At 34.3% G+C, this 27,939-nt stretch overlaps 1 protein-coding gene and 1 long non-coding RNA gene across 2 annotated transcripts; both read right to left on the bottom strand.

Moving 5' to 3' along the window:
• Window positions 1-22,449: 22,449 nt before the first annotated feature.
• LOC110718933 lies at window positions 22,450-23,803 on the bottom strand. The gene is made up of 2 exons (XR_002511001.1): window positions 23,089-23,803; window positions 22,450-22,964 (listed from the first exon to the last, which is right to left on the bottom strand). It is a non-coding gene; the product is annotated as an uncharacterized LOC110718933 (long non-coding RNA).
• A 2,438-nt stretch (window positions 23,804-26,241) lies between these two features.
• On the bottom strand, window positions 26,242-27,718 carry LOC110729113. The gene is made up of 2 exons (XM_021908859.1): window positions 27,170-27,718; window positions 26,242-26,268 (listed from the first exon to the last, which is right to left on the bottom strand). Exons 1-2 carry the CDS (start codon window positions 27,716-27,718, stop codon window positions 26,242-26,244), a joined length of 576 nt encoding a protein of 191 aa, XP_021764551.1.
• Between the last annotated feature and the right edge of the window lie 221 nt (window positions 27,719-27,939).

The following is a 27,939-nucleotide window of genomic DNA, read 5'->3' as shown; positions in this document are numbered from 1 at the left end:
TGTATGAAAACAAAGTAAGAAAGAATTGAATGAAAGAATGCTAAAGAATTAATGATTGTTGATGAAAGCTTGCGAATGAATTGAATTGGTGAATGAAAACAGAGTTTTTGATACGAAATTTATAGATAAAATCAGCCAAAAAAGATAATTTAACAAAACAGAGTCTGATGCACGCAAAACAAGGTTGGCGCCAACCCTGGCTAGCTGGCGCCAGACACTAGTGGCTAGCGTTTGGCGCCAAGCCTGGTTCCAGGCGCCAAGGCCTGGGGTTGGACGCTAGTCTTGATTTTAACGCGTTTTCGAAAATCCGATAAGTTTACTGTACTGGAGGATAAAATAATATAATTTCTTCGAAAATGCTATTTGATTTTGATTAAAACTCCGAAAAGTCAACAAAGTCAACTTATCAATGCTAATTGAATTAGGAATGAAAAGAACCTTCTAGAAGAATCTAGAAGACTAAAACCATTCCTAATTGCATTAGGAATGATAAATCATATTAGGCTCTCCCCTAGATCATTGGGCCGTACATAAAGCTCAAACCGGGCCCAGTTTGGTAAATTGGCCATAACTTCCTCAATATTCATTGGAATTGGGCTTATAATATATCATTGGAAAGGTCTTTGCAAGCCCCATCCAACTACACTACTATTGGACCCATATCATGGACCAACAAAACTGGATTGGCCCCTGTTTTCTTAAAATAAAGTTTTCAAAAACAGAGAGAAGAGAAAAGAAATTAAAACTTTCCGCAACACTAGACCTTTCCACACTTTCGTTTCATTCGATTATGATTCGACGTGAAAGGTACTCATCACTGGGTTTGGTTTTGGGGAGACACAAATGGGTGTCTACAGAGACATATTGCAATACAAATGAATTTAAGGTGTGTAAGATATTATGAAAGTATTTTTCACATACTTTATTTCCAGTACAATACTATTTACAATAGCTTTTCATTTTGTAATAGGCTCTGAGTGAAAAAGGCAAGGAAAATGCAAAGAATAATAAGCATCTCCACCATCTAGGCTCCAAGAGTTATGAGAGGGATCGAGTTGATTGGAGTAAGACTAATAGAATTCCAGCAGAATCTTCAACCTCAAGCACCACAGAGTCCACGACAAGCTGTGTAATGAGTGAAAAGCTTAAAAATCGTTCTCTTTATTGGATTTTGGCCCATCAAACTCGTAATGCAGATGGATCGTGGGCTATTGACCCGAAGAATGCCGAAACCCAGCAAATAGCCAATGCTATTGGAAGTGTTGTTCTAAGTAACCAAGTATAGTTTTTTTTTTCAGTTACTGGTTTATACTTTTGAGCTGATCAGTTCTGATCAGGCCTTTTCTGTTTATTGCTCATTTCCTGCGTTGTTTAATGGGAGGCCTTTTCTGATTAGTTCTGATCAGGCCTTTTCTGTTTATTGCTCATTTCCTGCGTTATTTAATGGGCTTTGCTTTCCGATCAGTTTTGATCAGTTCTGGTCCATTCCGATCAGTTCTGAAATTACAGTTCTGATCAGTTCCGATCAGTTTGATCCGTTCCGATCAGTCCTGAAATTACTGTTCTGATCAGTTCTGATCCGTTCTGATCAGTTCTGAAATTACAGTTCTGATCAGTTCCGATCAGTTCTGAAATTTCAGTTCTGATCAGTTCCGATCATTTCTGTAATTTCAGTTCTGATCAGTTCTGATCAATTCTGATCCTTTTGTTTTTAAGCCAAAGTGCAGTGCAATATGTTTTGTGAATGAATAAATATGAGAGAAATATTAAATATTTATGTTTTGTGATATAGTAGCCAATTCTGACATGATTGTGTGTCACATTGGGTATGATATAACTACGTAAGTAAATTGCTATCTTTTATCATTTGTCTTTTAAGGTAGATGTAACAAATTTGCAATTTCCAGTGATTCTAGTACTTTTTGGCTGTTGGTTACAGTTTTCAGAATTTTTGAAGTGGGAACAAAATTGAGTATATTATCATGAAGTTTATTATAGTTAGATTGTTAATCAGTAGTAAATGATTTTCAATTGCAAACTTTTCCATTATTTTGTCTATTATTTAAAACTTACTTTGCCTAAAAAACTTGTTTTGTCCAAAGAAAAAAATTTATTTTGTTCCGGAAATCAATTCTTTTTTCCATAAACTAGGAATAACTTGTTAAGTCGGAGGGGTGTGTGTTGATCAGGACTAGCTGAACCCTTATTTATATTAGAGGTACTTGCAGCTCAACTTGTTTATCTGTATCAAATATTTTTAGTGTTTGTTAGGAAGAAAATGGTCTTATATTGGCAAATGTAACTTGTAGATAAATTGAAGAATAAAAGTATAGTTCATTGAATTTGAGTTTTTGGTTAAAACCATAGCCATCTAGATAAATTGAAGAATAAAAGTATTGTTCCGATAAGTTCTGATCAGTTCCGATCAATTCTGAAATTTCAATTCTGATCAGTTCCGATCATTTCTGAAATTTCAGTTCTGAAATTTCAGTTCCGATCAGTTCTGAAATTTCAGTTCTGATCAGTTCTGAAATTTCAGTTCCGATTAGTTCCGATCAGTTCTGATCCGTTCATTTCAAGCCTTTTCTATTTATTGCTCGAGTCCTCGCCAATTATAATGTTCACTGCCATCATTGTTCTATGTTGTATATGCTGATCAGTTCTGATTAGTTCTATGCATATTGCTTTGTATGCTGATCAGTTTTGATCACTTCTATGCTTTATATGATGTAGGCTACAAGTCTTTCTATTTATGCATATCTTTTTTTTTCAATTCAGGTTCTTGTTCTGCCATATCTTATATATGTTTTTTTTAATAGTTGGAAAACTTGCAAAAGAACGATGAAGGAAACAATTCAAGTGATGGTATTGGTATGGATGCTCTCGACAAGGCTTTAGGAAAAAAGGATCACCGCGGGCATGTAAAAGCACTAGGAAGGTGTGGGGTTGGAGTTAGTCACACACAAGTATTTGGGAAGGGATACAGAAAGGGTAAATCATCCGGCCAAGGTGGATGCTCATTAGAAGAGTTAGAATCAATGAAAGATACCCTAACTCAAGAATTTGAGGCGAGCTAGAAGAAAAGGTTGAAGAGAAGCTTCAAGAGAGGATTGAAGAGAGGATCAAAGAGAGGTTGGAACAACGGGTGGCAATGGAGGTGAAAGCTTATCTCGCCAATTTACTACCACAGATGAGCGGTGACGTGGAGGCATTTCAAGGAATGCAAGTGATGACGAACATGGAATCAACACAAAGCCCTCGTGTATTAGAGGTATATGTCTTATTAACCAATACTAAAGATATGACTTTGCATGGTTAACATGTATAATATTGATCGAGTTTTTTGTAATATGTAGGTAGCCACTAAATGTCGCCTAGCATTGAAAGATGAGTACAATCAAAATTTAGTGGTTGTGGCAGATGGAACAGTATATCATGTTACCGGTGAAGTTACTCACAACCTGAAGATGTTACCTAATCATTACAGGGTTAGTGTGGACAACCCTTATCCCGATTGTGCCCTCCTCGATATACCGGTACCGTCTCCCGTGACTAAGTTGGGAAAAGCCAAGTCTTCCTTTGTACTATGGCCTATTGACATGGTTTTTTTTGAAGAAGAGGTATATTCTCCTACTATTAACATTAAATCCCATCATTTTTGTATATTTTATCTAGACTAATATTAACCTATTTGTAAAGGTTTTACCATCACCCAAAAAGAAGCATAGATCTCCCCAAAGCAAAGAAGGAGACGATAGTTGTGGTGTGAAATCAAGGCAATCTGCCATCAAACCCACAAAATTCCTACCACTTGAAGATAAAATTGTCGGTACTTTTGGCGAGGTGTGTGAGTTGTTGTATTGGTTAATGAATTCTGATGATGCAAAGTATGATAAAACATCGGTACTTTTAAAGGCCTCAATGTTTAATTTTGATAGCGACAAACAGATTTGGGTAACCGCTACCGATGTACGTGAATTTCTAAGAGGATCGTGGGCTAATGTTTCATTGATTCATGTTTATATCATGTAGGTTACTTAATCTTCCTTTACTTTGGTTCTTATATTCACTATAGTAATATTTTTATTGCTATAATGCTGAATTTTTTGTTTTCTATGACTTTATCATGTAGGTATTTAGTAGACAACTTCATCGACCTTTTCAACAGGACTGATATCTCATTCTTTTGTCCTCAACTCATTTCTGAATCTTCAATTGAGAATGATTACCTTGAAACTTATACATATGTGAAGAATATATTTTTGCATGAAGTAAGAAAGACGGGTAAACGTTGCAAATTCATCGTGGCTCCATATGTTGCAAGGTTCGAACTATGTTTTTTATACTTTCACTAAACTTATTCATATAAATGATATATTTTTCACCAATTTTCCAATACTCTAACTTGTGTTTTCCTCTTAAATGATGTAGTGGTCATTGGGTTCTTGTGGTGGTCGATCTACAATTAGGTTTAGCTTATGAGTTTGACTCTATGAAGCTACCTAAAGAAAAACCACGACAATTGAAAATTGCCGAAATTATGATGACGTGAGCCACAACCTTGAAATTATGCCCTAGTTTCTATATCATTTTTGTATGTGGTGTTGTAGATTATTTTGTTCTAAGTGTTAGAATATATATTATTTTTGTAGGGATTATAAAGTATATCGGGCGAATCTCACAGGGAGTGAATTGAAATCACATAGGCAAAAATTGAAATTCATACAAATGGAGGTAAATACACTACTCACCCCATATTGTTATACATTGTTCACTTTGAAAACAAAATTTTTAACTATTTGTTATATATACTAGTGTGCTCAACAACAAGGAGGCGTTGAATGTGGCTACTACATTATGAGATACATGTATGAGATTGTTACTTCTCACTTGGAGTGCAAAGGTGTCTTAGAGGAGGTTAGTAGTTTTTTTGCAAATTTTGAAACCTTTTTAGCTCTACACGCTCCCAAAAGTGAGATAATGGTCAATTTTAATTTTTTTCAATTCATAAAAATCAAAATATAAGTTAATTAATGATGTTATGTGTTATATTGTGTTAATTTGAACAAATACATGAAAGATGGGAAAGGTAGAAGTCCCTTAGGCAATTTTGAAGCCTTTTTAGCTCTATACGCTCCCAAAAGTGAGATAATGGTCAATTTTCATTGATTTCAATTCATAAAAACCAAAATATAAGGTGATTAAGGATTTTATGTGTTATATTGTGTTAATTTGAACAAATAAATGAAAAATGGGAAAGGTAGAAGTCCCTTAGGCAATTTTGAAGCGTTTATGGCTCTATACGCTCCCAAAAGTGAGATAATGGTCAATTTTCATTGATTTCAATTCATAAAAACCAAAATATAAGGTAATTAAGGATGTTATGTGTTATATTGTGTTAATTTGAACGAATACTTGAAATATGGGAAAGGTAGAAGTCCCTTAGGCAATTTTGAAGCCTTTTGGGCTCTATACGCTCCTAAAAGTGAGTAAATGGTCACTTTTCATTGATTTCAATTCATAGAAACCAAAATATAAGGTAATTAAGGATGTTATGTGTTATATTGTGTTAATTTGAACCAATACATGAAAGATGGGAAAGGTAGAAGTCCCTTAGGCAATTTTGAAGCGTTTTTGGCTCTATACGCTCCCAAAAGTGAGATAATGGTCAATTTTCATTGATTTCAATTCATAAAAACCAAAATATAAGGTAATTAAGGATGTTATGTGTTATATTGTGTTAATTTGAACCAATAAATGAAAGATGGGAAAGATAGAAGTCCCTTAGGCAATCTTGAAGCCTTTTTGGCTCTAAACGCTCCCAAAAGTGAGTAAATGGTCACTTTTCATTGATTTCAATTCATAGAAACCAAAATATAAGGTAATTAAGGATGTTATATGTTATATTGTGTTAATTTGAACCAATACTTGAAATATGGGAAAGATAGAAGTCCCTTAGCGCAATTTTGAAGCCTTTTTGGCTCTATACGCTCCCAAAAGTGAGTAAATGTTCACTTTTCATTATAGAAATCAAAATATAAGTTAATTAAGGATGTTATGTGTTTTATTTCTATATTATGAGTTTTATTTCTATAATTTGGTCCGTCACATTTATTCCAATGATTGTTTTTATTATGGATTGTTTTTATTTTGTAACCTCTTTCATATATAAACCTCTTTTATATATATATATACATACATACATATATATATATGTATATACATATATATATATACATATATATATATATAATATATATACATATATATATACATATACATATATATACATATACATATATATACATATACATATATATACATATACATATATATATATACATATACATATATATACATATACATATATATACATATACATATATATACATATACATATATATACATATACATATATATATATACATATATATATATATACATATATATATATATATATATATATATGTTTCAATAGAATTTTTGTCCAAGGACAGCCCCGTATGATGTTGACGAGTTGAATGTGGTTCGAGAACAGTGGGTGCAATACTTTAGAAGTAAATATTTATTGAATGCATAACTATTAGCTTAGGTAGAACAAAGTAATATTTTTAGTGTTGTTGCATATGTTGGATAAATTTATACAAGTTTTTATTTGTAATGTGTTACTACTTCAATTTTTATATTATGTCGTATTAATTTTTACGAAAGATTGTTCGATATAATTGCTTTTTTACAGGAACAAGTTTATTATAACAGGTTTAAATTTATATACATTAATTATATATAAATACATGCTGTCGAAATTTAATAAAATAAAAATTTAATTTAATGATTATTTGTAACGGGCGGCAAAGTTGTCAGTTACAAATAACCACTTATTCGTAACGGGCATATTTGTTGCCCGTTACAAATAAGTGTTAAATTATATACAATAAAACTTTATTCGTAACGGACATTTAAAATGTCAGTTACGAATAATCACTTATTCGTAACGGGCGTTTTAGGTGCCCGTTACGAATAAGGACTTATTTTAATACAAAAAAGGATTTATTCGTAACTGACATTTCAAATGTCCGTTACGAATAACCCCTTATTCTTAACTAACATTTCAAATGTCCGTTCCGTTACGAATAAACCATTATTGGTAACGGACAGTGCCCGTTACGAATAACAATGGCCATCCGTAACGGACGCATACGTAACGGACGCTGCCCGTTACGGATGGGCCCTTTTTTCTTGTTACAGATGGCCTTTTTTCCACTAGTGTTAGTCTACGGGATAGGCTTGAACCTCCACTACTGCTAGAGCTGGGCACAAACAATTCGAACCACCTTTTACAAAGAGGAGAGGAGAAAACCGAGCCACGAAAACCACCACACCACCACTATGCACCACCTTGCACCAGGCGGCCGTACGGATGTACGGTAGTGAGGAAGGGAGTAAGGAGATACATTGCGTAAGGCTAGGGTTTGGTTGCTAGGGTTTGGTTGCTAGCAAGTCTATTCTCAATTGACTGCTCAAGTGTTGTTCTATCTCCGTTTTTTTATTAGTTGACACATTTTGACTTTAGCACTATTCACACACTCTCCTTTGACCATATTTTGTGATTTACATGTAGTGAAAAATATAGTGATGTGAGATCTTGTTAGAAGAGTCACGATGTATATTTTCTAAATATGAAATTATTATAATTTTTACTTTTTGGAAATTAAAGATATTAATAGTTGAATTTATGCATTGGCAACCGTGACTAAAGAAACGTGTCAACTAAAAAGAAACGGAGGAAGTTTATCAAACCCTAGACAAGGCCTCTATTTATACATCATATGTATAATTAGAGTCCAAACCAAGCCCAAACTATTTCCTCTTCAATCCCATATGGCCGGCCGCTCCATGAGGCCCAATAATGGGCTTTTTTCTTTTTTTCAATCCATCACCCTTTTGTGTGACCTTATAGGATCCATTCTATTGGACTTTGGACTATTTTACTAGCCCAAAGATCATTGATCACGTCTAGCAACAGATAATGACGACCCAAAATAATGAACTTATTATCTCTATAATATTGATACATGATATATCTAGTAAATGCACTTGACGAAGACATAAATCCTTCATTTGATCAACATGTCCTCTTTTCTTTTGGTATTTACATTTTTATAATGAAAATTAGATGAGATCCTAGACTAACTTTGTGAAAATGGACTCGTCCCTATTCTTTTATCGTGCTAAGCTTTTATTTTAAATGGTCATTTGGGACCAAAATGATTTGGTGGTTTGAACAACCTCGTCTATTGCTTACTCCAAACTAAATTAATTAAATTAAAATAAAGAGTCAAGTGTTTGGAATAGGTTAGTGAGTATGTTGATTTGATTGAACTATTCAGTGTGGAGTCTTGGTTAATGAATTCATATTGAATGTTTATTCATTTTGATTAGTTGAGCATGCTATGTTGGTGTGTTGTAGCTTGTATGTACTCAGTTTTACTGATTGCGTGCTTTTGTGTGTGTTTTCTTTTGGTCATGGCCTTGGCCTTTCAATGTCTATGTGATGATCCAATTATTACACTTGTATTATTGGGAAGCAGTGTTGCACATGTTAGCTTTATGATGTGAAATTCGGGGATTTGCCATACGCATTGTCAAGGGATTGGTGTGATTGAGATTATTTGTTCTTTGTGTTGAACTCATTTATGTTTTGTCATTCGTTTATGCTTTAGATTTTGAATATTGGTTTGGTTTTAAATAAGGACCTTTATGGTTCTAGTTTGTAAGCTTTGACTCATTGGTTTTCTAAATTATATTATTTCAAGATTTAAGTTGGATTTTCCACTGCGATAGATACTTTGATAAAGTCTTAACGTTTTAACACGTGGTAGTAACATGCCAATAATTCTCCTTTATTTTATTTAAATTAAGTGGTTTGGAAAATGGAGAATTATTGGGGTGTTACAAAATAAACATGTTTCTATCATTTCAACTTAATATCCCATTAACACACTAGTAGAAAAAACGTAATGGCAGGCGGTTCAAACCCTCTAATGGCAAGCGGTTTTGAACCGCATGGGCTAGAGGGCTTGCCAATAGCCATTTGAATGGCAACCTTTGCCTTCCCTACCTTTGTTTGAACTCACAATTCCGGACGAACACCCCACGCTTGCAAATTTAATCGCGCACTCTTTCCATCCTTCGTTTTTCCAGGAATGTTCATAATTGTCCCAATAATTGCATCACAAACATTCTATTCTATATGCATCACATCGAGACTATGTCTAACATAATGTTCTTTCCAGTACTCAAGCTTCCAAAAGATTGATTCCTTGTTAAAGAGAGCATGTGGGTCAATTGGTTTCGTTGTTTTACCAAAAATACATGGTATACCCTTCACTCTAGCATAAACCTCCTTTCCACTCAATGGCTTAGGCGCAACCCCCTCCTCAACTTTCCCATTGAAGCCCTTTTTTGCTTACGATATGGGTGATCGCGCCTAAGAAATCTTTGGGTCCTCACGTACACATCTTTTCCATAGTGATCAAGGTACACGTTTGGTGTGTCATCGATACAGTACAAATGGGACATGCTTTTATGCCCTTTGTTCTTGTACCCGGATAGGTTGCCATATGCGGGAAAATCATTGATGGTCCACATAAGGGCAGCACGCAATAGAAACATCTCGTTCTTATGGCATAAAAAATGGTAACTCCTTTGTCCCACATCTTTCTTAAATCGTCAATACGGGGCTCAAGGTAAACATCAATGTCGTTTTCAGATTGCCTTGGCCCCGTTATCAAAAGTAAAAGCATTATGTATTTCCGTTTCGTGCACAACCACAGAGGCAAGTTGTAAATCACTAAAAGTACTGACCATGTGCTATGTTTGGTACTAAGAGTACCGAATGGATTCATGTCGTCCGTGCACAACCCAAGCCTTAAATTTCTAACTTCATCACCAAATGCCCTAAACTTCATATCGATGTTCTTCCATTGTGGAGAGTCAGCAAGATGCTTCAAAACACCATTTTTCTTTCTTCCCTCTGCATGTTATCTCAAGTTCTTAGCATCTTTTGGTATTGAAAATAAACGCTTTAACCTTGGAATAATATGAAGATACCACAACACCTTGGCAAGAGGTCCTTTCATACCAGCATTGCAGCTTGATCGCTTGTAACGCGACTTACCGCAACGTGGACACTCCTCCAACTCTTCATATTCGTTTCGATACAGAACACAATCATTCGAACATGCATGTATCTTCTTATACTCCAAACCGAATGGACATGTGAGTTTCTTTGCATAATAGTAGGAATTAGGAAGTTCATTCCCATCTGGCAACATATCACATTACGCAGTCAACAAAGAAGTGAAACTAGTGTCGCTTCAATTATGCTTAGACTTAATGTTAAAAAGTTTAAGCACGGCTCAGAGTTTTGTATATTTTTTGGACCTAGGATACAGAGGCTTTTTGGCAGCCTCTGATAATGACTCAAATACATCAGATCGGTCACCAAATTCACCTTCAACATCACGCATCATCTTATACAAGTGATCACCACCACCATCCTCGGTCTCATCCCAATCTCCACCATCATCACTCCCATTTTCTTCTTCAACATGAATCTCGACACTTTCAACATGCGTCCCATTGCCAACAACATTCTCTCTATACAATCCCTTTTCACCATGCAAACCCAAACATGATATTGAGGCCTAAACCCATGACATTGTACATGAGCCATGATGGTATCAACACTATCGGCCCTTGTGACATTATTACAATTGACACAAGGATAATAAAGGTAATTGACACCCGTTTTGAGATGATACTGTGAAGCACTCTTGCAAAACTCTTGAACCCCATTAAAAAATTCCAATGTATCACGTCTACCATACATCCAATCGCGATCCATTGCCGTTTTAAATTTCCTTTAAACATACCACCACATTTCAAACAATGTATAAATGTAGCATATATTATGTCAATCAAAGTACATAGCATATATATCATCCATATCGCGTAAAAATGAATGCTCCCAAAAGGTCCTTATTACTCCAACCTAACCCATCCTTGAACGTCTAATCTCACTAGTGAATGTATGTCAACTTTTCAATTTTAAGGAAAATCCGGCAGCATTTCCCCCCAGTTCTCCAAGTACACAATGTAGGTAATAACTTACCTACTGTAGACACCCATTTGTGTCCCCCCAAAACCAAACCCAGTGATGAGTACCTTTCACGTCGAATCATAATCGAATGAAGTGAAAGTGTGGAAAGTTTAGTGTTGCGGATAGTTTTAATTTCTTTTCTCTTCACTCTGTTTTTGAAAACTTATTTTAAGAAAACAGTCAATCCAGTTTGGTTGGTCCATGATATGGGTCCAATAGTAGTGTATTTGGATAGGGCTTGAAAAGACCTTTCCAAAGATATATTATAAGCCCAATTTCGATGAATATTGAGGAAGTTATGGCCAAATTACTAAACTGGGCCTGGTTTGAGCCTTATATGCGGCCCAATGATCTAGAGGAGGGCCTAATATGGATTTATCATTCCTAATGCAATTAGGAATGGTTTTAATTTTCTAAATTCTTCTAGAAGGTTCTTTTCATTCCTAATTCAATTAGCATTGATAAATTGACTTTTGTTGACTTTTTAGAGTTTAATCAGAATAAAAGAATGTTTTTGAGAAAAATACGATTTTATCCTCCTGTACGGGCAATTTCTACCTGATTTTAGAAAACGCGTCGATAATTAAGTTAGCGCCAAACGCCAGCATTAGCGCCTGATGCTAAGCTTGGCGCCTGGCGCTAGCGTTAGCGCCTGACGCTAATGTCAGTCTCTAGCGCTAACCTCGTTTTGCGCGTCAGAACTTTGTTTCGATTTTTTTATATCTTTTTGGCTGATTTTCTCTATAAATAGCCTTCTAAAAACTCCGTTTTCATTCACCAACTCTCATCAAGAAATTCTTGATTTCTCTCTCTCTCTTTTCTAAACTAGCTTTTCTCAAAATACAAAATACCGCATTCGCAAGACTTAGATACACCTAGCCATATTCGAAGTTTCCTTCGCCCTAGACGTGAAAGGTTTTACTTTCTGAGGGTTTGGTCCCAAATCTCTGTTTCAATTATTTAATTTAATTGTTGTTTTATTATTTTCCTTGAAGTTACTAACGTGTGTATTTTGTTATTCAAAAGAGGTACGAGGCATCCAAGTAAGTACTTTAATGGTTTTTATTGATGTTATGATGTAGAAATCATGCTTAGGATGTTATTATGATTCCTAATGTTATGTTAGGGCATTTTGATCTTCCTAGTATCATGCCTAGGGTAACTTTAATATCAAGTATGATTGTTATGATGCTTCCTATATTCTTCCTAATATTTATGATTATTAGTATTATATTAGGAGTTAAAGCTTTGATTTTTATTGTTAGTGACATGCTAGGGTTTGTTATTAATCTTGTTAGTATCATGCCTAGGATCTTGCTATTATTATTATTATGCTTTAAAATGAACATGTTTATTTCTATGATTATAATTATTATTCTTATAATAGTTGTTATTATTATGATGACTATTATGTTGCATGATTATATTTATTGTTATTGCTTGATCTCGCCTTTTATGCATGTTTAAAGGGAATTTGTACTTGTATTTATGCTTACACTAGGCAAAAATATGAATTGGCCACCGGTTCAAAACCCCCCAATGCCACCGGTTTTGAAGCGGTGGTCATTTGGGGGGTGGCAATACTGCGTAGCAAGGCCACCAGTTCAAAACCGGTGGCAAAAAGGGTATTGCCACCGGTTAACCGGTGGCAATTATCATTTCGCGCTTTTTTTTTTTTGGGTATTAATTATTTTTGCCACCGGTTAACCGGTGGCAATAACATGTATACATAAATTTTTTTTTCTTTTTCAACAAGAAATATAATAGAACATTCAGTAAAAAAGAATTACAAACATCAAAATATTAATCAAACAATATCAATCTATATAATCGAAATTTTATTTACAATATAAATCAATAAAATTGATCAATTACAACATATAAATATTGATCAATTACAACATATAAATAAAAAATTAAAAAAAAATTACAATATGAATAAAAAAAAAGTTACAGCATAAAAATCAAAAAAACCCCATACAACATCAAAAACAATATTTTTGCATCATGATTCTTCGAAATCAATATACCTGCATCAATCAAAACAAAAAAATAAATCGACTAATATACATAAGCTGCGAAAAAAAACTCAGAACACTATGCATGTATCTATAAATCGAGCATGTACCCATAAATTGATTAAAATCATTAAAAAAACCCAGAAAAAGCATGTAGCCATAATTAAAATCGAATTAAATCCATAAGAAGATCGAATAAAAATCAAATAGAAATCGAATTAAAATCGATTTTAAAACTCAGTAAATTCGATTTTAAAACCCAGAAAAATTCGATTTAAAAACCAGAAAAACCCAGAAGAAATCGAATAAAATTGATTAAAATTACATAAAAATCGAATTAAAATCGATTTTAAAACTCAAAACTTCGATTTAAAAACCCAGAAAAGTTCTAATCAAAAACCCAGAAATAATCTAATAAAAGATCCAGAAAAAATTCTAATAAAAAACCCAGAAGAAATCGAAGAAAATCGATTAAACTCACATAAAAACCGAATAAAAATCGAATTTAAAACCCAAAACTTCGATTCAAAAACCCAGAAAAATTCTAATCAAAAACCCCGAAAAAATCGATTTAAAAACCTAGAAGAAATCGATTAAAATCGATTAAAGTGAAATAAAAATCGATTAAAATCAAACCCTTACCTCGATTAAAGTCGTTGTTGCTCATGCATATGTTCTTGGTGTTATTGTTGCGGTGGTGGTGTTATTGTTGCGGTGGTGGTCTTCGAGGTGGTGGAAAAATTAGTGGAGATCGAAGAAGATGAGAAAGAGAAGGAGGAGAGGGGAGAGAGGAGAGAGAAAGAGAAGGAGGTGAGGATGAAGGAGAAGAGGGGAGAAGGGATCCGATCAAGCTGAACGACTGATCGAGGAGAGAGAAAGAGAATGAGGGGAGGTGGGTGTGAAACGGCTGATGGTGGGTGAAATTGTAGGGTTTGGGGTATTTAAAGGGCTGGTTTTGTCTTCCAAAAAAAAAACAAAAAAAAGGCCGGTTTTTTTATATTAGTAAGTGTAGGGAATAGTTTCAAGCCTTTAAAATCCCACTAGCTTGAACCCCATTGTGATCATACACTAAAGTACGGTGGCGTCTAAAAGGGAAGAAGATAGAGCAAAAGAGTCGCCAACAAGTTTTTAAGGAACTTGTAAACCATCACGAGGTGAAGGTTACACCCCTTAACGATCCAAGAGATCGTCAACTCCATAAGGTCATGAACCAAATAAGGGTCCGGGGATGATGGTACAAATCCAACCTAAAAGAGATTGAACCTGCCCTAATAATAGGCCTCTACTTTATTCTGCTCGTATTCATGTGCGCTTTCTGACTAACATACAATCAATAGATTAACCCTAAACCTGTTTAATCTATGTTGGTTGAATTTAATGCACAAATAAACTATTATTGGTGATCACTTGAATTATAATCACAATTAACCCTAACAAGATTATTAATTATCTTATCAAGCGTGATTGCAAATACCAATTCCCTTTAACCTGCAATAAAAGGTGATCAAACAATAACAATATAAAATAATATGCATCAAGCAACATAATAAATAATCATAATAAATCATAGTCATAAATATTAGAAATATTAGAAAGAACATAAGAAGCATCATACTTTTAAATCATACTTGATATTAAAGATACCCTAGACATGATACTAGGAACCATAAATAACAATCTAAGCGTGATATCTACATCATAAAATCAATTAAATAAGATACTTACTTGGATGCCTCGTACCTCTTTCTAATTACAAAATACACACGTTAGTAACTTCAAGGAAAATAATAATCAAAACAATTAAATTAAATAATTGAAATAGAGATTTGGGACCAAACCCTCAGAAATTAAAACCTTTCACGTCTAGGGCAAAGGCAACTTCGAATATGGCTAGGTGTATCAAGATCTTGTGAATGCGGAATTTTGTATTTAAAAACAAGGTTTTGAAAAGGAAAGAGAGAGAGAGAGAATAATCAAGAAAATCTTGATGAAAGTTGGTGATTGAAAAAGGGGAGATATGACCTCTATTTATGGGAAAAAAGAGGGTCGAAGAATTAAGAAAAGAATCCAAATTCGAATCGAAATAAAACTCGTAGACAGCAGTTTTTGCGGATTTTGTTTTTTATCATATCTTTTGATCCAAGAATCGGAATAAGATGAATAAGATGTCGTTGGAAAGATCTTGAAGTATACTTTCTAACCCAATTAAAATCAGATTAAAATATGTTGTAGAATAAAAAATATGAACGAAATAGTGAGACGGTGTCAGTTTTGGATAGAGTTTGATATCTTATTCATATCTTTTTCGTTATAGCTCGGAATTATTATTATAATATATCATTGGAAAGATAATTTCAAGATCTATCCAACCATATAAAATTTGGATAAAAAATATGAGGCACGAAAATAATATCTGACTGTCTTTGAACATGTTTAAATCCGAATAGAATTAGGACTTTAAAAAAGGAAAGTTTTATAAAAAAGGAAAGTTTATATTTAAATCAAATTCCTTAATCTTATCTTTTCAAAAAAGGATAATTAATATATTTTAGAAACTTATAGAAGATTCTAATCAATCCTAATTATTTTAGGAATAGGATTAAACCTTTGGACCCTCCTCATGATCATTGGGTCGTAGGTAAAATCCGGTTTGGGCCCAGTTTAGTATTTTGGCCATAATTTCCTCAATATTCATCGGAATTGGGCTTCTAATATATCGTTGGAAAGGTCTTTTCAAGCCCCATCCAACTAAACCATTATTGGACCCTTATAATGGACCAAACTAAACTGAAATGGACGTTTTCATAAAATAGAGTGGGTTTTCGAAAACAGAAAGAAAGAATTTTAACAAAAACTAACCGCAACACTAGACTTTTCCACACTTTCACCTCATTCGATTATGGTTCGACGTGAAAGGTATTCATCACTGGGTTTGGTTTTGGGGAGACACAAATGGGTGTCTACAGTAAGCCACCGGTTTTGAACCGGTGGGAATAATATTTTTGCCACCGGTTTGGTTTGAACCGGTGGCAATAATATCCCCGCCCATTTTTCCCCTATTTTTTGCCACCGATTCTTAAAAACCGGTGGCAATTGAGCGGTGCCTTTTTAGTTTTTTCTACTAGTATTAATAAGATAATTAATAATCTTGTTTAGGGTTAATCTGATTATAATTCAAGTGATCGCCAATAATAGTTTTATTTGTGCATTAATATTAAACCAACATAGATAAACAGGTTTAGGGTAAACCTATTGATTGCATGTTAGTCAGAAAGCGCATATGAATACGATCAGAATAAATTAGAGGCCTATTATTAGGGCGGGTTCAATCTCTTTTAGGTTGGATTTGTACCTTCATCCCCGAACTACCAGTCATGGTTCAAGACCTATTGGAGTTGACGATCTCCTGGATCGTTAAGGGGTGTAACCTTCATCTCGTGAACAGTTTACAAGTTCCTAAAACTTGTTGGCGACTCTTTTTCTCTATCTTCTTTCCCTTTGGACGCCACCGTACTTTAGTGTATGATCACAGTGGGGTTCAAGCTAGGGATAATGCTTGAAATATTCCCTATATTTTTTGGTGACTCTGTTGGGGAGGACTTCTATTTTAATTCCTGAAATTTATTTCGGCAATGATTTAGAATGAGTGGATGAGACTCAAAAAGTTCTAAGTATTTCATGTGTGTAATTTTGATTAACATTATTGTCATATGCATAAAAAAGATCTCATTAGAAAGACCATCCGTAATGAGTTAAAACATAGGATTTTTACACGTAGGAAATTTGAGAAATATCTTTCACAACTAGGATCGAAATAACACTGCGCGAAACTGGAAAATTTTATCGAGCACAAAATGCTGCTGAGGCATGTAGGAATTAGCGTCAGCGAACAGATATTAGCGCCGGTATTTTGACGATGATGATAGTGAAGATGGTTATCCTACATCCGGGTTGACTTCAAGTGGCATAACCATCTTCACTATCATCATATTCAGTGGCACATCTGAAGGTGGTTATGCCACTGAATATGATGATAGTGAAGATGACATCCACACACCTCTAGGCAGTGAGGATGAACTTGAAGGTACTAGAAGAAAGGGAAGCAGGGGCATGTTAGTGAGTGGTGATACTGATTTTGCAAAGTTCACTTGGAGGGTGGAGTAGAGATTTCCAAATAGGGCAGATTTCAAACAAGCTGTTGCAAAGTATGCAATACTACAAGGCACAAATCTAAGCTTTGTTATGAGAAACAAGAACAGGCAGCAACATCTTGGAGTTAGATGTGTTGAGGGATGTCCATTTTATTTATATTGTTCTTGGCATTCTAGGCATGCAACATTCCTAGTGAGGAGGGTGGAAGGGAATCACACCTACCATAGGAACATGAGTAAGAACCGACATCTTAAATCCACTTGGATTGCAAGGGAGATGCTAAAGGTGTTCAAGGCAAGGCCCCACTGGCCAGCCAAGGACATAATTAAAGTTGAGAAGAGAGCATACAAGGTGATAGTGAAGAGAGACTTTGCATATAAAGTGAAATACCATGCACATAGAATGCTCCATGGGTCAATAGAGGAGCATTATCAGATTGTGGGAAGGTAAATTGAAGCATTAAAGGCCTCAAGTCCCGAGAGTACAATTGAATTGGTGCTTGATACTAGTAAGCAAAACAACCTTCCAGTATTTCAGAGATTGTATACTTGCTTTGATGGGGTTAAACAAGGCTGGAAGGATGGTTGTAAAAGGGTTTTATGTGTGGATGCAGCTTTCTTGAAAACATTCTTGGGAGGCCAGATCCTAAGCGCTGCTGGAAGAGATCCAAACGATCAGATGTTTCCAGTCGCGTGGGCAGCAGTAGAAGGTGAGAATAACTCATCTTGGACATGGTTGATGAAAGGCATGCCTTTATTTTATTATATATAATGTGATGTAAGCTGACTAATTTAGTGAAATAATGCCATTTTGTTGCTGTGATGAAACATGTTCTAATAATATGTTCTCTACATTTATGTGTGCATGCTTTGTGTAATTCTAATATTATGAAATCTGAGTAACTCATTTTTTGCTGAAAGTAAGATATATACTCTGATGAAAACTGATTGGAATGTCCATAAATCATTAATATGTGTGTCATATTTGTTGCTAGTCAATCATTCATGATGTTGCTGCTGTTCTACCCAAAGCCGAGCATAGACATTGCGCTTGACACATCTTTGCACACTTGCATAATTAAGTCATTTAGGGGAGATGAAATGAAATTACTGTTCTGGAAAATAGCCAAGTCCTACAGTTTGGTTGATTATAATGAATCATTGGAGTAATTAAAACAGTTGAATCCAGAAGCAACCACTACATTCACATCATACAACCCCAAATTTTTTTATAGAGCTTACTTGGATTGTTCAATGAAAACTGATGCAATTACAAATAACATGGCTGAGACGTTTAACGGGTACATTATATATGCGAGAGCAAAACATCTGATTTATATGCTAGAGGACATTAGAGTGGCTTTGATGCAAAGATTGGTTAACAAGAGACAAGAAATGGAGAAATCAACTTCCATTTGTGTCCTAAAATCCAAGCAAAATTGGAAAAGGAGAAGAGCAAGGCAGCATATTGTGATGTTCACCCATCTTCAACCACCAAATTTAATGTAACCCACAACCTTCACTTACTCATTGTTGACTTAGAGGCAAGAAAGTGCACATGTAAGAAGTGGGACATGTTAGAGGTCCCCTGCTGCCATGCTATAGCCTGCTTGGTTTTCCAGAATAAGGATGCAGAGAGTTTTGTGAATGAGTGTCATAAAAAAGTGATGTATATGAAGGCTTATGGTGGGTCAATCCCTTCATGTGAGGGAGAGAGGCATTGGCCAAGAATTTCCCTTACTGTAGACTCTCCCCCTATAAAGATAGGTCCCGAACGACCGAGGAAAAACAAGATCAAAGATCCATTTGAGAACCCATAAAAACATGGGACTTTGAACAGGACATGAAGTGAGATGACTTGTAGCATTTTCAAAGTTAAAGGACACAACTAACAAAGATGCTCCAATAAGGATACCCATCAACAACATGAACCAGCTCCAAAAAAACCAAGGGGTCGACCTAGGCTAGATGGGACAACACCTCACTCTCAGTCAGCTTTTGCACAAATAGGATCATCTGTTACAACTGCCACACCATCCACTGATCATCATACAACCACTGCACAACCAACTCAGTTGGGGAGGGGTGGAAGGGTGATCTTAGATGGCAGAGGTGCAAGGGGTGGGAGTGGTAGTCAGAGTGCTGGTAGAGGAAGGGGTGGAAGGGCTACTGCTGGCCAACCTAGTGGAAGTAGGGGAGGAAGAGGAAGAGGTGGCAGAGGATGGAGAAGGGGAAGGTTACCAGTGGGAGTGATTTTTGCATCTGATGGTTGATGAGTGACATTTATATCACTCTTAGGGAGTAGTTTTAGAGCTATTTTCGTGTTTTTCTCTTATTTTCCCTTTTATTCTCTTGTTTTCTTTTTAATAAAGTTTCTAGTTTATTTCTTAGTTTTAGTATGTTTTAATTTAATTTCTTTATTTAATTAGTTTCTAGTTTATTTTCATATTTTATTTGCTTTTGTTCCTTTTCTTTGTTACTTTCATAGTTTTTATTAGTTTTAAGTTTATTTTGTTATTTTATTTTATTTTATTTACTTGTATAGTTTTATATTTTTATTAGTTTAGTGTTATTTCTCTTTTTTCTATTTTATTTTATTTATTTCCATTTTATTAATTTTATTTTATTTATTCCAATTCCTTCCTTCGGTTTTGTGTGTAGGGGTTCGGGTTTTATGTCAAGTGAATTTGGGTCCCAATTTGAGTCAAACGCCAAATGCCCATTTCACAAGCATGTTGTCAGCTTACCTCCCACCATCTCCTATCCTACACCACACACTCCCTCTCTATTTCCCCTTATCCTACACCACACTAAAACAGCCTCCCTTGCTCCAACTCTTCTTCACCTTTGCTGCACCAACCTCCACCATCAACCACTAAGCTCCCCTGCTCCAATTCGCATCCAGCAATTCCAGCCAACAACAACCACGCAATTCCCCTAATCCAATTCGAATAGCAGCAAACCATTACAGCATCCGTCACAGCCACCCCGTCAACACCAATGCACAACCGCAATTACAGCCATCTCCAATCAACACCTGACCACCGTCAACAGCCGCATCCAACCAACACCCACTTCAACACCAGCCCAACATCAATTATAGCAGCTCCTCACAGCCACCCCGCAACACCGAAGCACAACCGCACCTAACACCAGCCCTAACTCACTTCCCCTGCAGCCGCGCTACACACCGCTGCAATAAACAACCAGCCCGCACCATCATCACCGTATCATTGCAGCCAACACCCACCAATCACAACCCTTCAATCAAGCGCCCAAAATCAGAGCAAATAGCAAATCAATCGGGTTCGGGCAAACCAATAAGAGTTCGGTCGAAGTACGAGTCAAAAACTTTCAAAGTTCTGTAAATTGAAGAGGTCTGGTCGAACACACCCATGGGTTGACCGAACCAACCCCGTAGTTCGTCCACACCAACCCATCGGTTCGATCGAACCACTCCACGAGTTTCACACATGGTTTTTAATGAAGATCGAATGGCCTTGATTTGATGATCGATTATAGCCGTTGAGGATGAACGGTGGTGATTCTTTGATGAAGCTTGATGATGGATTTTGATGGGTGTGAAGTAGGGGAATGAATCTCATTTGTAAGAACAGCCAAAACATCGAAGAAGAGGGGGGAAAAGGGTCTGATGATTTTGGGGGGGATTTTTTGTTTTAATTTTCCTTTTTCTTTTATTTTTATTTCTTTCTTTTCTTTTCCCTTTTTCTTATTTCTTTCTTTTATTTTTTATAATTAGTTTCTTTCTTTATTTTTTTCTTTTTCTTTTTCTTTTTATTTTCTTTTCTTTTATTTACTTAGTATTCTTAGCTTAGTATAAATACCCATTTTTGGGATAATTAGGGGGGGAACAAACAATTAATTATTCATTTCTCTAATTAGTTTTTAGGAGAGTCTCTCCCTCTAGGTTTAGGTTAGGATTAGGATATTTTAGAGAGAGAAAGTAAGGGTTTTACCATTGTTAAGTTTGGATTTCGAAGAAGAAATTGATCATCTTTTCTATAAACTTTCATCTTCAATCAATGAGAATCTCTAACTCTCTCTCCTCTATTTTTATTGCTTTCTTTTGATTATTATTTTTGTTGTTGGTATTGCTTATTAATCATGTTTATTCTTGATTATTTGTTAATTAATCTTGTTATTAGCATGATTAGTGAGTAATTCCCCCATTAAGGGGATGGTTGTGGTGTAGTTGGATCTTGAGCATGTTCTAGGGTTTAGAATTAATTTATTTGTGATTAAAGTCTTTATATGCTTGATATTCTTTAATCTTCTTGCAAGTGCACATTGTTGGTTGATTAAAGGTGAATCTTTGCTAACAAGGAACAGAAGTTGACTTAGTTAAGGTTCATTACTATCGATTGTTATTTAATAGTACCTCCTAGTATATGGTTCTAATGTGGAAACATAGAAGCTATGTTAGGAGAAGCCAATTGACCCCAGAAGGCGGCTAGATTGGATTCTTTACTTCGATAATCGAGCATGTTTAGTTCATAATTAATTCAATTTCTATGCCTTTGTTTATGTTCAAGTGAATGCCATACTTAAACCATTTCCGTTAATGTTTCATTTCTTGTTTTAGCATCTTTAGACTTTAGTTTATTTATCTCTTATTCCGAACTAGCTTAATTGTCGATAACATTTGGTGGTGTTTATTCGTTCTCTGTGGTTCGACCCCTATACTTTCCTTATACTCGTATTAGGTTTGTTTAGGTTGTATAAATTGTATTTGATCTAGGGATAGACAATTGACTATGCGTTTATTCCCTTAACAATGGTTCAACACTATTTCAAGTAAGTGTGTTTGTTTTGTGAATTCATTGAAAGTTATATTGTGATTGTGTGGTAACATGTTTGCACCTACTTTCAGGGAAGTTCATCTACTTATACAACAAGGAATGAGGACACATACATACCCACACAGTCAAGTCAAGCTCCAACAACTCATGGGTCTTAAGAAGCTCCAACACTTCATGGGTCTTAAGAAGCTCCAACAGCTCTTAGCATTAGTATTAGCTTAACTTTTTATTATTTTGGATAAATTTTTGTAAATTATATGGAACCAAATAGTCTTAAGTATTGGCGGTACATCTCATTAGTTGTGTTAATGAGATTTTGTAGCCATGGTGCTCTGAATATATATATTCAAATGTAATGGCTGACACATTACAAATTTATCAAAACATTATGCAGCTCCTTAATTTCATTTCTTGCAAATGAGAATACATTACAGTACCAATAATATCAAGAACCTAAACAACAACTACTTTTAATTAAGATCATAAAAATCAACTGCTTGACATAAAACAACACCACAGAAAAAAAAATCCAAGAAAATAGCAATGCGATGGACAAATTTTTCTCGTTCCCGAACACTTCATCATCTCTATACGCATCTCGCATAATTCGTTTTTCATTTCCTGAACATCCTCTTCCATACTGTCCTTCTTCATTTGTAATTTTTTATTTATTTTGTCATCTCTGAATTTTTGCTCCATCTCCAACTCACAGATTATTGTTTCCTTCTCCAAAACTTGATATTGAAGATCTTCCATTGGCTAATTACTCTCATTCACCCACCTAAACATCTCACAACGTGTGTCCTACATCCTAGAACATTTTCAATTACATACCAAAATAATCAAACATCACAAATTTAGGTTAAAAATAAAATGTAATTTTAATAGAAATTCAAAAAAATAAAATAAAATTAAGGAACAAATTGGAGAATTACAGGCCATAAAGGACACCCATAGAACTGCATTCCAACATTTGGACCCCTTTTCACATATCTAACAACCGCATCTTTACCACAAGTGCAACGAATTTTTTGATTTACCTCCCTAGTAAAGCTTGAAGAAGACCCAGACCCCATTGATGATTGCCTCCTTCCAGCCATTTCAACAGAACAAAGATTTAATTTAGTAAGATGAATTTTTTGAAAAAAAAAAGGAAAAAAAATTGGAATTTAAGGAGGAAGAAAGAAGCAGAAATTGTTAGGGGGAGGGGGGAGTAGTAGTAAACGTTTAAGAAGAACAGGGATGAAGGGAGGTTTTTTTTTTGGGTTAATTTCAAATTTGGCTAACGTTTATAAAGAAACAGGGGTAATATCTAACGGTCAATGCCACGTCATCAGCTTTACCTACTGCAACCGGTTACAATTTAATGATACCTGTTTAAAATAGATTAGTGTTAAAGTTTGTATTATTAAGAAAAAAACGAAAGGTTGACTTGTTTTTAACGGACGAGTGAAAATTTGTATTATTTTTGACAATTTTTCCATTAATATTATTGTTTTACTTTTAAAAAAAATTGGCTAAATGACAAGCGGATTTTTAAAACCGCTTGCCATTTGGGGCTCCCATCACTTATTTTCTACTAGTGACATAAATCGTTTACGACCCGAGTCTTCCCACTTAATATGAACCAAGTCTGATTTATCCCATTTTTAATCCAATCCGTTTCAACCAAAACTTATTATAATACACTTCATTCGTCTACATCCATCCTCGTTTATACTAAAAAGTATTTGAAATTGTGTATACAATAATTGAAATGAATTGAGCCATTTATTTTTATAATTGACTCAACCCAATGCGTCAGCCTAGCTCACTTAAATTATAAACCATTCAAAAAAAATTTAAATCAAACCAAACTAACAATACTCCTTCTTCCAACCCTAAATAACTGTTCAATTATATATATATATATATATATATATATATATATATATATATATATATATATATATATATATATATATATATATATATATATATGGAATGGATCGGTAAGAACCCATAATTATATAAGAATCTTAGTTATATAAGAACCAATCTCATCCGTAGGATTGGATTAGATTAGGATGAGCGGTTAGGATTAAAACAAAAAACCTACCCCTAAACCCTACCAAATCGTACAAAATTTTCTCTCTCCTCAAACTTTCCATCCTCTTTACTTTCTCTCTCCACAAATCCTAAATTCTAGCCCAAATTGCTGCAAAAACAACCTAAATTGCTCAAATCAGGTATGTTTTCTTCGATGTTGTTCTAATTTTATGAATTTCGCATGATTCTCATGAATTTCTGATATGATTTTCAATCATTTTCGGCGTTTTTATGGTTGATTTTGTTCGATTTTAGGGTTGATTTTGTTCGATTTTCATTGTTGATTTTGTTCGATTTTCATTGTTGATTTTGTTCGATTTCTATACTCGATTTTGTTCGTTTTGTTCACGTTTGATTTATGTTCGATTTCTGATGGATTTCATTGTTTGATTTATGTTCGATTTTACTATTTATACACGTTTTGTTCGAGTTTTCCTGATTTTGTTCAAATGTTATGATTTATCATTTTCATTGTTGATTTTGTTCGATTTTCGCAAATCATCAGTTTGATATTTTTTTTTTTTCCGATTTCATCAGTTTTCGATTTTCTATTTTTTTTTGTTCGATTTTTTTTTTTGATTTATGTTCAAATTATTTTCCGATTTCATCAGTTTTTGATTTTTTTTTTCTTCTATATTTTCGTTCCTTGGCACTTTTAATACGAAGTGTAGCCTTGCTATCTTTGAGTATTTCTTGCAAAACTGTGATTTTAAAATTGTAGAATGAGTGATATTACGAGGCATTGCTTTAAAGTATCTAAGTTTTGAGAGAGTATGGGATGCTTTCTTTGTATTTTGATGGCTTTATGTATATTTGATTTGAGGGTTAATTTGACAAGAGCCGTTGATTTAAGGATGAGAGAGTGTAAATATTGTGGGAGTATGATGATTGTAACAGTACTGTATTAAAAATCCTTGCATCCAAAGTTACCCAAATAATGGTCAGAAGAATTTTGACTGACTGCATCAGGTATATACTACTGATACTTATCTTGAGCAGCTTATTGAAAAAGATGTTAGGAATTAGGATTAGATTTATGAACAATCTTATCCTGTGGCTAGGGTGGGTTCAAGGGGTATTTTTATTTTTTATTTTTATATTTTTATATTTAATTAATGTCTATAGATCACCAAGGGTAGTGATGAAGATGAGATTTAACTTTAATTTCAAAGACTATACCAATATTGTCAACTAGCTTGATGGCATCTATATATTATTATTTTTTCATGGCAATGATCAACCTCAAAGAGAAGTAAAGAAAACTCTCATATGCATATTAATAATTTAGCTTAATAAGCGAAGATTTTCAAGTTTCTTGAGGGTAAGATTTGGAATTTTTGCATTGCTTTATGTAGTTTATATATTGTACCATCCAAAGTGGAGATGTATTTTATAATTGTGCTACCTTTTGTGACTACTATGTTCCTTGGATGTTTAGGGCTAGTGAGATATTCCAACCAAAGGTATTATGATTCCTTTGTCAGTAGATATGTAAATTCAAAAGATTGAAGAGTGAAATCTCATTGATAATTGGGAATTGAGTTATTGATATATTTTCCTTTGATTGGTTTGTTGTGTGAATACTTAGGAAAATAGTTGACATAAAGGGGATGGCTAAGTTACTCGTAGTGTTGGCAATCAGACATAAACGGGATAACGGGATAAAACTGTTATGGGCTATCGTGGGTTTAGGTTCTTTCAGGATTTACAAGCATTTGAATTGGTTTGAGTCAAGTTGATTGATTCAAATGTGTGATTTTACTAGATTTAGGCCCATTCCATTCACTATTTTGTGCATGTGGGAGTATGATGTGTGTTAAGTTTGTAATTAATGATCTTTTTCTTATACTTACATGTTAATCGCATATTCTCTTATAACGAATTGTATGTGCTTTAATTTTCCTGTACTAAAACCAATAAGAAAAGAATGACATTAACTTGTGAGCGTGGTTGCCACCATGGTGTTGTAGCATTTGATGATGAGCTGATTGCAATACGTGTCATAGTTGCTGTAAAAGTTGATTAGTCTGTTAGGATTTAACAATGATTAAGGTATACTAATAGAATTCGTAAAAAAAAAAAAAAAGTATACTATTAGAAGCTAATTGCTAGACTTTAAAAAGTACTTGCATGATAAGGTTACTTGATGCCAAAATTTCCAAAAATCCAATTAATCAACTTTAATTCATTCACAACTAAGACTAGATTAACATAAACTCAATAGACCTGTTGACATAACCCTATGTCCCTACCTGCCGAAGGTGTTCAAGCTAGGAAGGTTAGGAAGGTTACTCTGCCTCTGTCTTGAACACGTTCACGAATGCACTGCCGGCCAAATTAACACGTGTCAATTTGATTCAATAAGTATTGTCTTGTCATAGGTTAACCCAAAACTAAATTGAGGACTTGTAACTCATGGTGAGGGTCAGTTTATAAAAGTAAAGCACTCTGTGTGTGTGTTAATTCTGTTTTTTTTTTTTTTTTTCCCTTATATCTTGGTTGAAGGGTTGTTTCAAGTATATTAACGAGGTTGAGTTTGAGCATCGTTTTCCTGCCATGTTTATTCTCTTCTATGACATGTCCATCTTATAGCTCCTTAAGTTGTTTGTTTTGACACAAAGAAGCTTGAGACTAAGATGGTGATTCTTGTATGCTCTTACCATTAATTGTAGTTATAAAGACCTTTAAATGCATTGGACTTGAATGAATCTTGTAAAGAGTTAAAACTATATAATGCCTACAAAGACAACTATTTGGCATTTTAAAACACATTATAAATTTTAGAACATATTTGATGCATTTTAAAACATATACAAAATGATTAAATTAAAAATTCAAAGTATTAAATTTAAAACTCAAAGTATTTATATAATAATAATAATTTTAATTTATTACTAATTAGAATATAAGAAAAAAATGTTTACTTACAATATCACTTGACTTTCCTGGACAATTACGACTATCATGGTGACCAAGCTCTCCACATGCTCTATGCAATCTTTTCTTCTTTTGACTTTGTTCAACCGCTCTTTCTCTGTCACTCTTCATTCTCTTGTCACTATTTGGAACATGTGTATCATTATCATTTGGAACATTAATATCATTTGGAATATGAGTATTATTTGGAACATTAACCTGATTTGGAACATGAACCCCCGTACCTTTGTTTTTTGAAATTTTAGGAGCTTTGATCAAAACTTCAGAAGGTAAACTAGCTCCAATAAGCATTTCAATGTCTTTAACTTTGCTAGAAAAATTATTGCTTCCATTTGTTGTTTTCTTCTGTTCCAAATTTATTTTCATGGTTCGAAGTTTTTTGACAAGATCACTTAAATCATCTTCATTGTTTTGCACTAAACTCACACAAGCATGAATTTCACACCACAAATCATTTAATAGCATCTTCTTATCTACTGCATTAAGACATTCCTCTAAAACATTACCCTCTAAATAAAAAATGGGCTTCTTATAAGCCATTGTACACCATCTATTTAGAACGTAAGTCTTGGGAATTATTTCTAACATCCTTGCCTTCCACACCCAAATCATATGTCACAAGGCACACCATCACGTTCAAATTTTTTACAAAAACACTTGGTATCTAAGGTAGTTGGATCAAAAACAACATCAAAAGTCCTCCTTCTAGATCCTTCCCTTAATTTAAAAATGTAAATCTCATTGTCTTTCTTCATCTCCTC

This window comes from Chenopodium quinoa, unplaced genomic scaffold, assembly GCF_001683475.1.
Source record: "Chenopodium quinoa cultivar QQ74 unplaced genomic scaffold, ASM168347v1, whole genome shotgun sequence".
Lineage (NCBI taxonomy): Eukaryota > Viridiplantae > Streptophyta > Magnoliopsida > Caryophyllales > Amaranthaceae > Chenopodium > Chenopodium quinoa.
The sequence above is the reverse complement of the archived record's forward strand: the minus strand, read 5'-3'. Positions and strand labels throughout refer to the sequence as shown.

Coding starts and splice junctions, on each gene's coding strand:
- LOC110729113 (XM_021908859.1), bottom strand. CDS start 27,718: ATGGCTTATAAGAAGCCCATTTTTTATTTAGAGGGTAATGTTTTAGAG. Junction 26,269..27,169: donor CAGGAAAGTCAAGTGATATT/GTAAGTAAACAT, acceptor AAATCCTAACAG/ACTAATCAACTTTTACAGCA.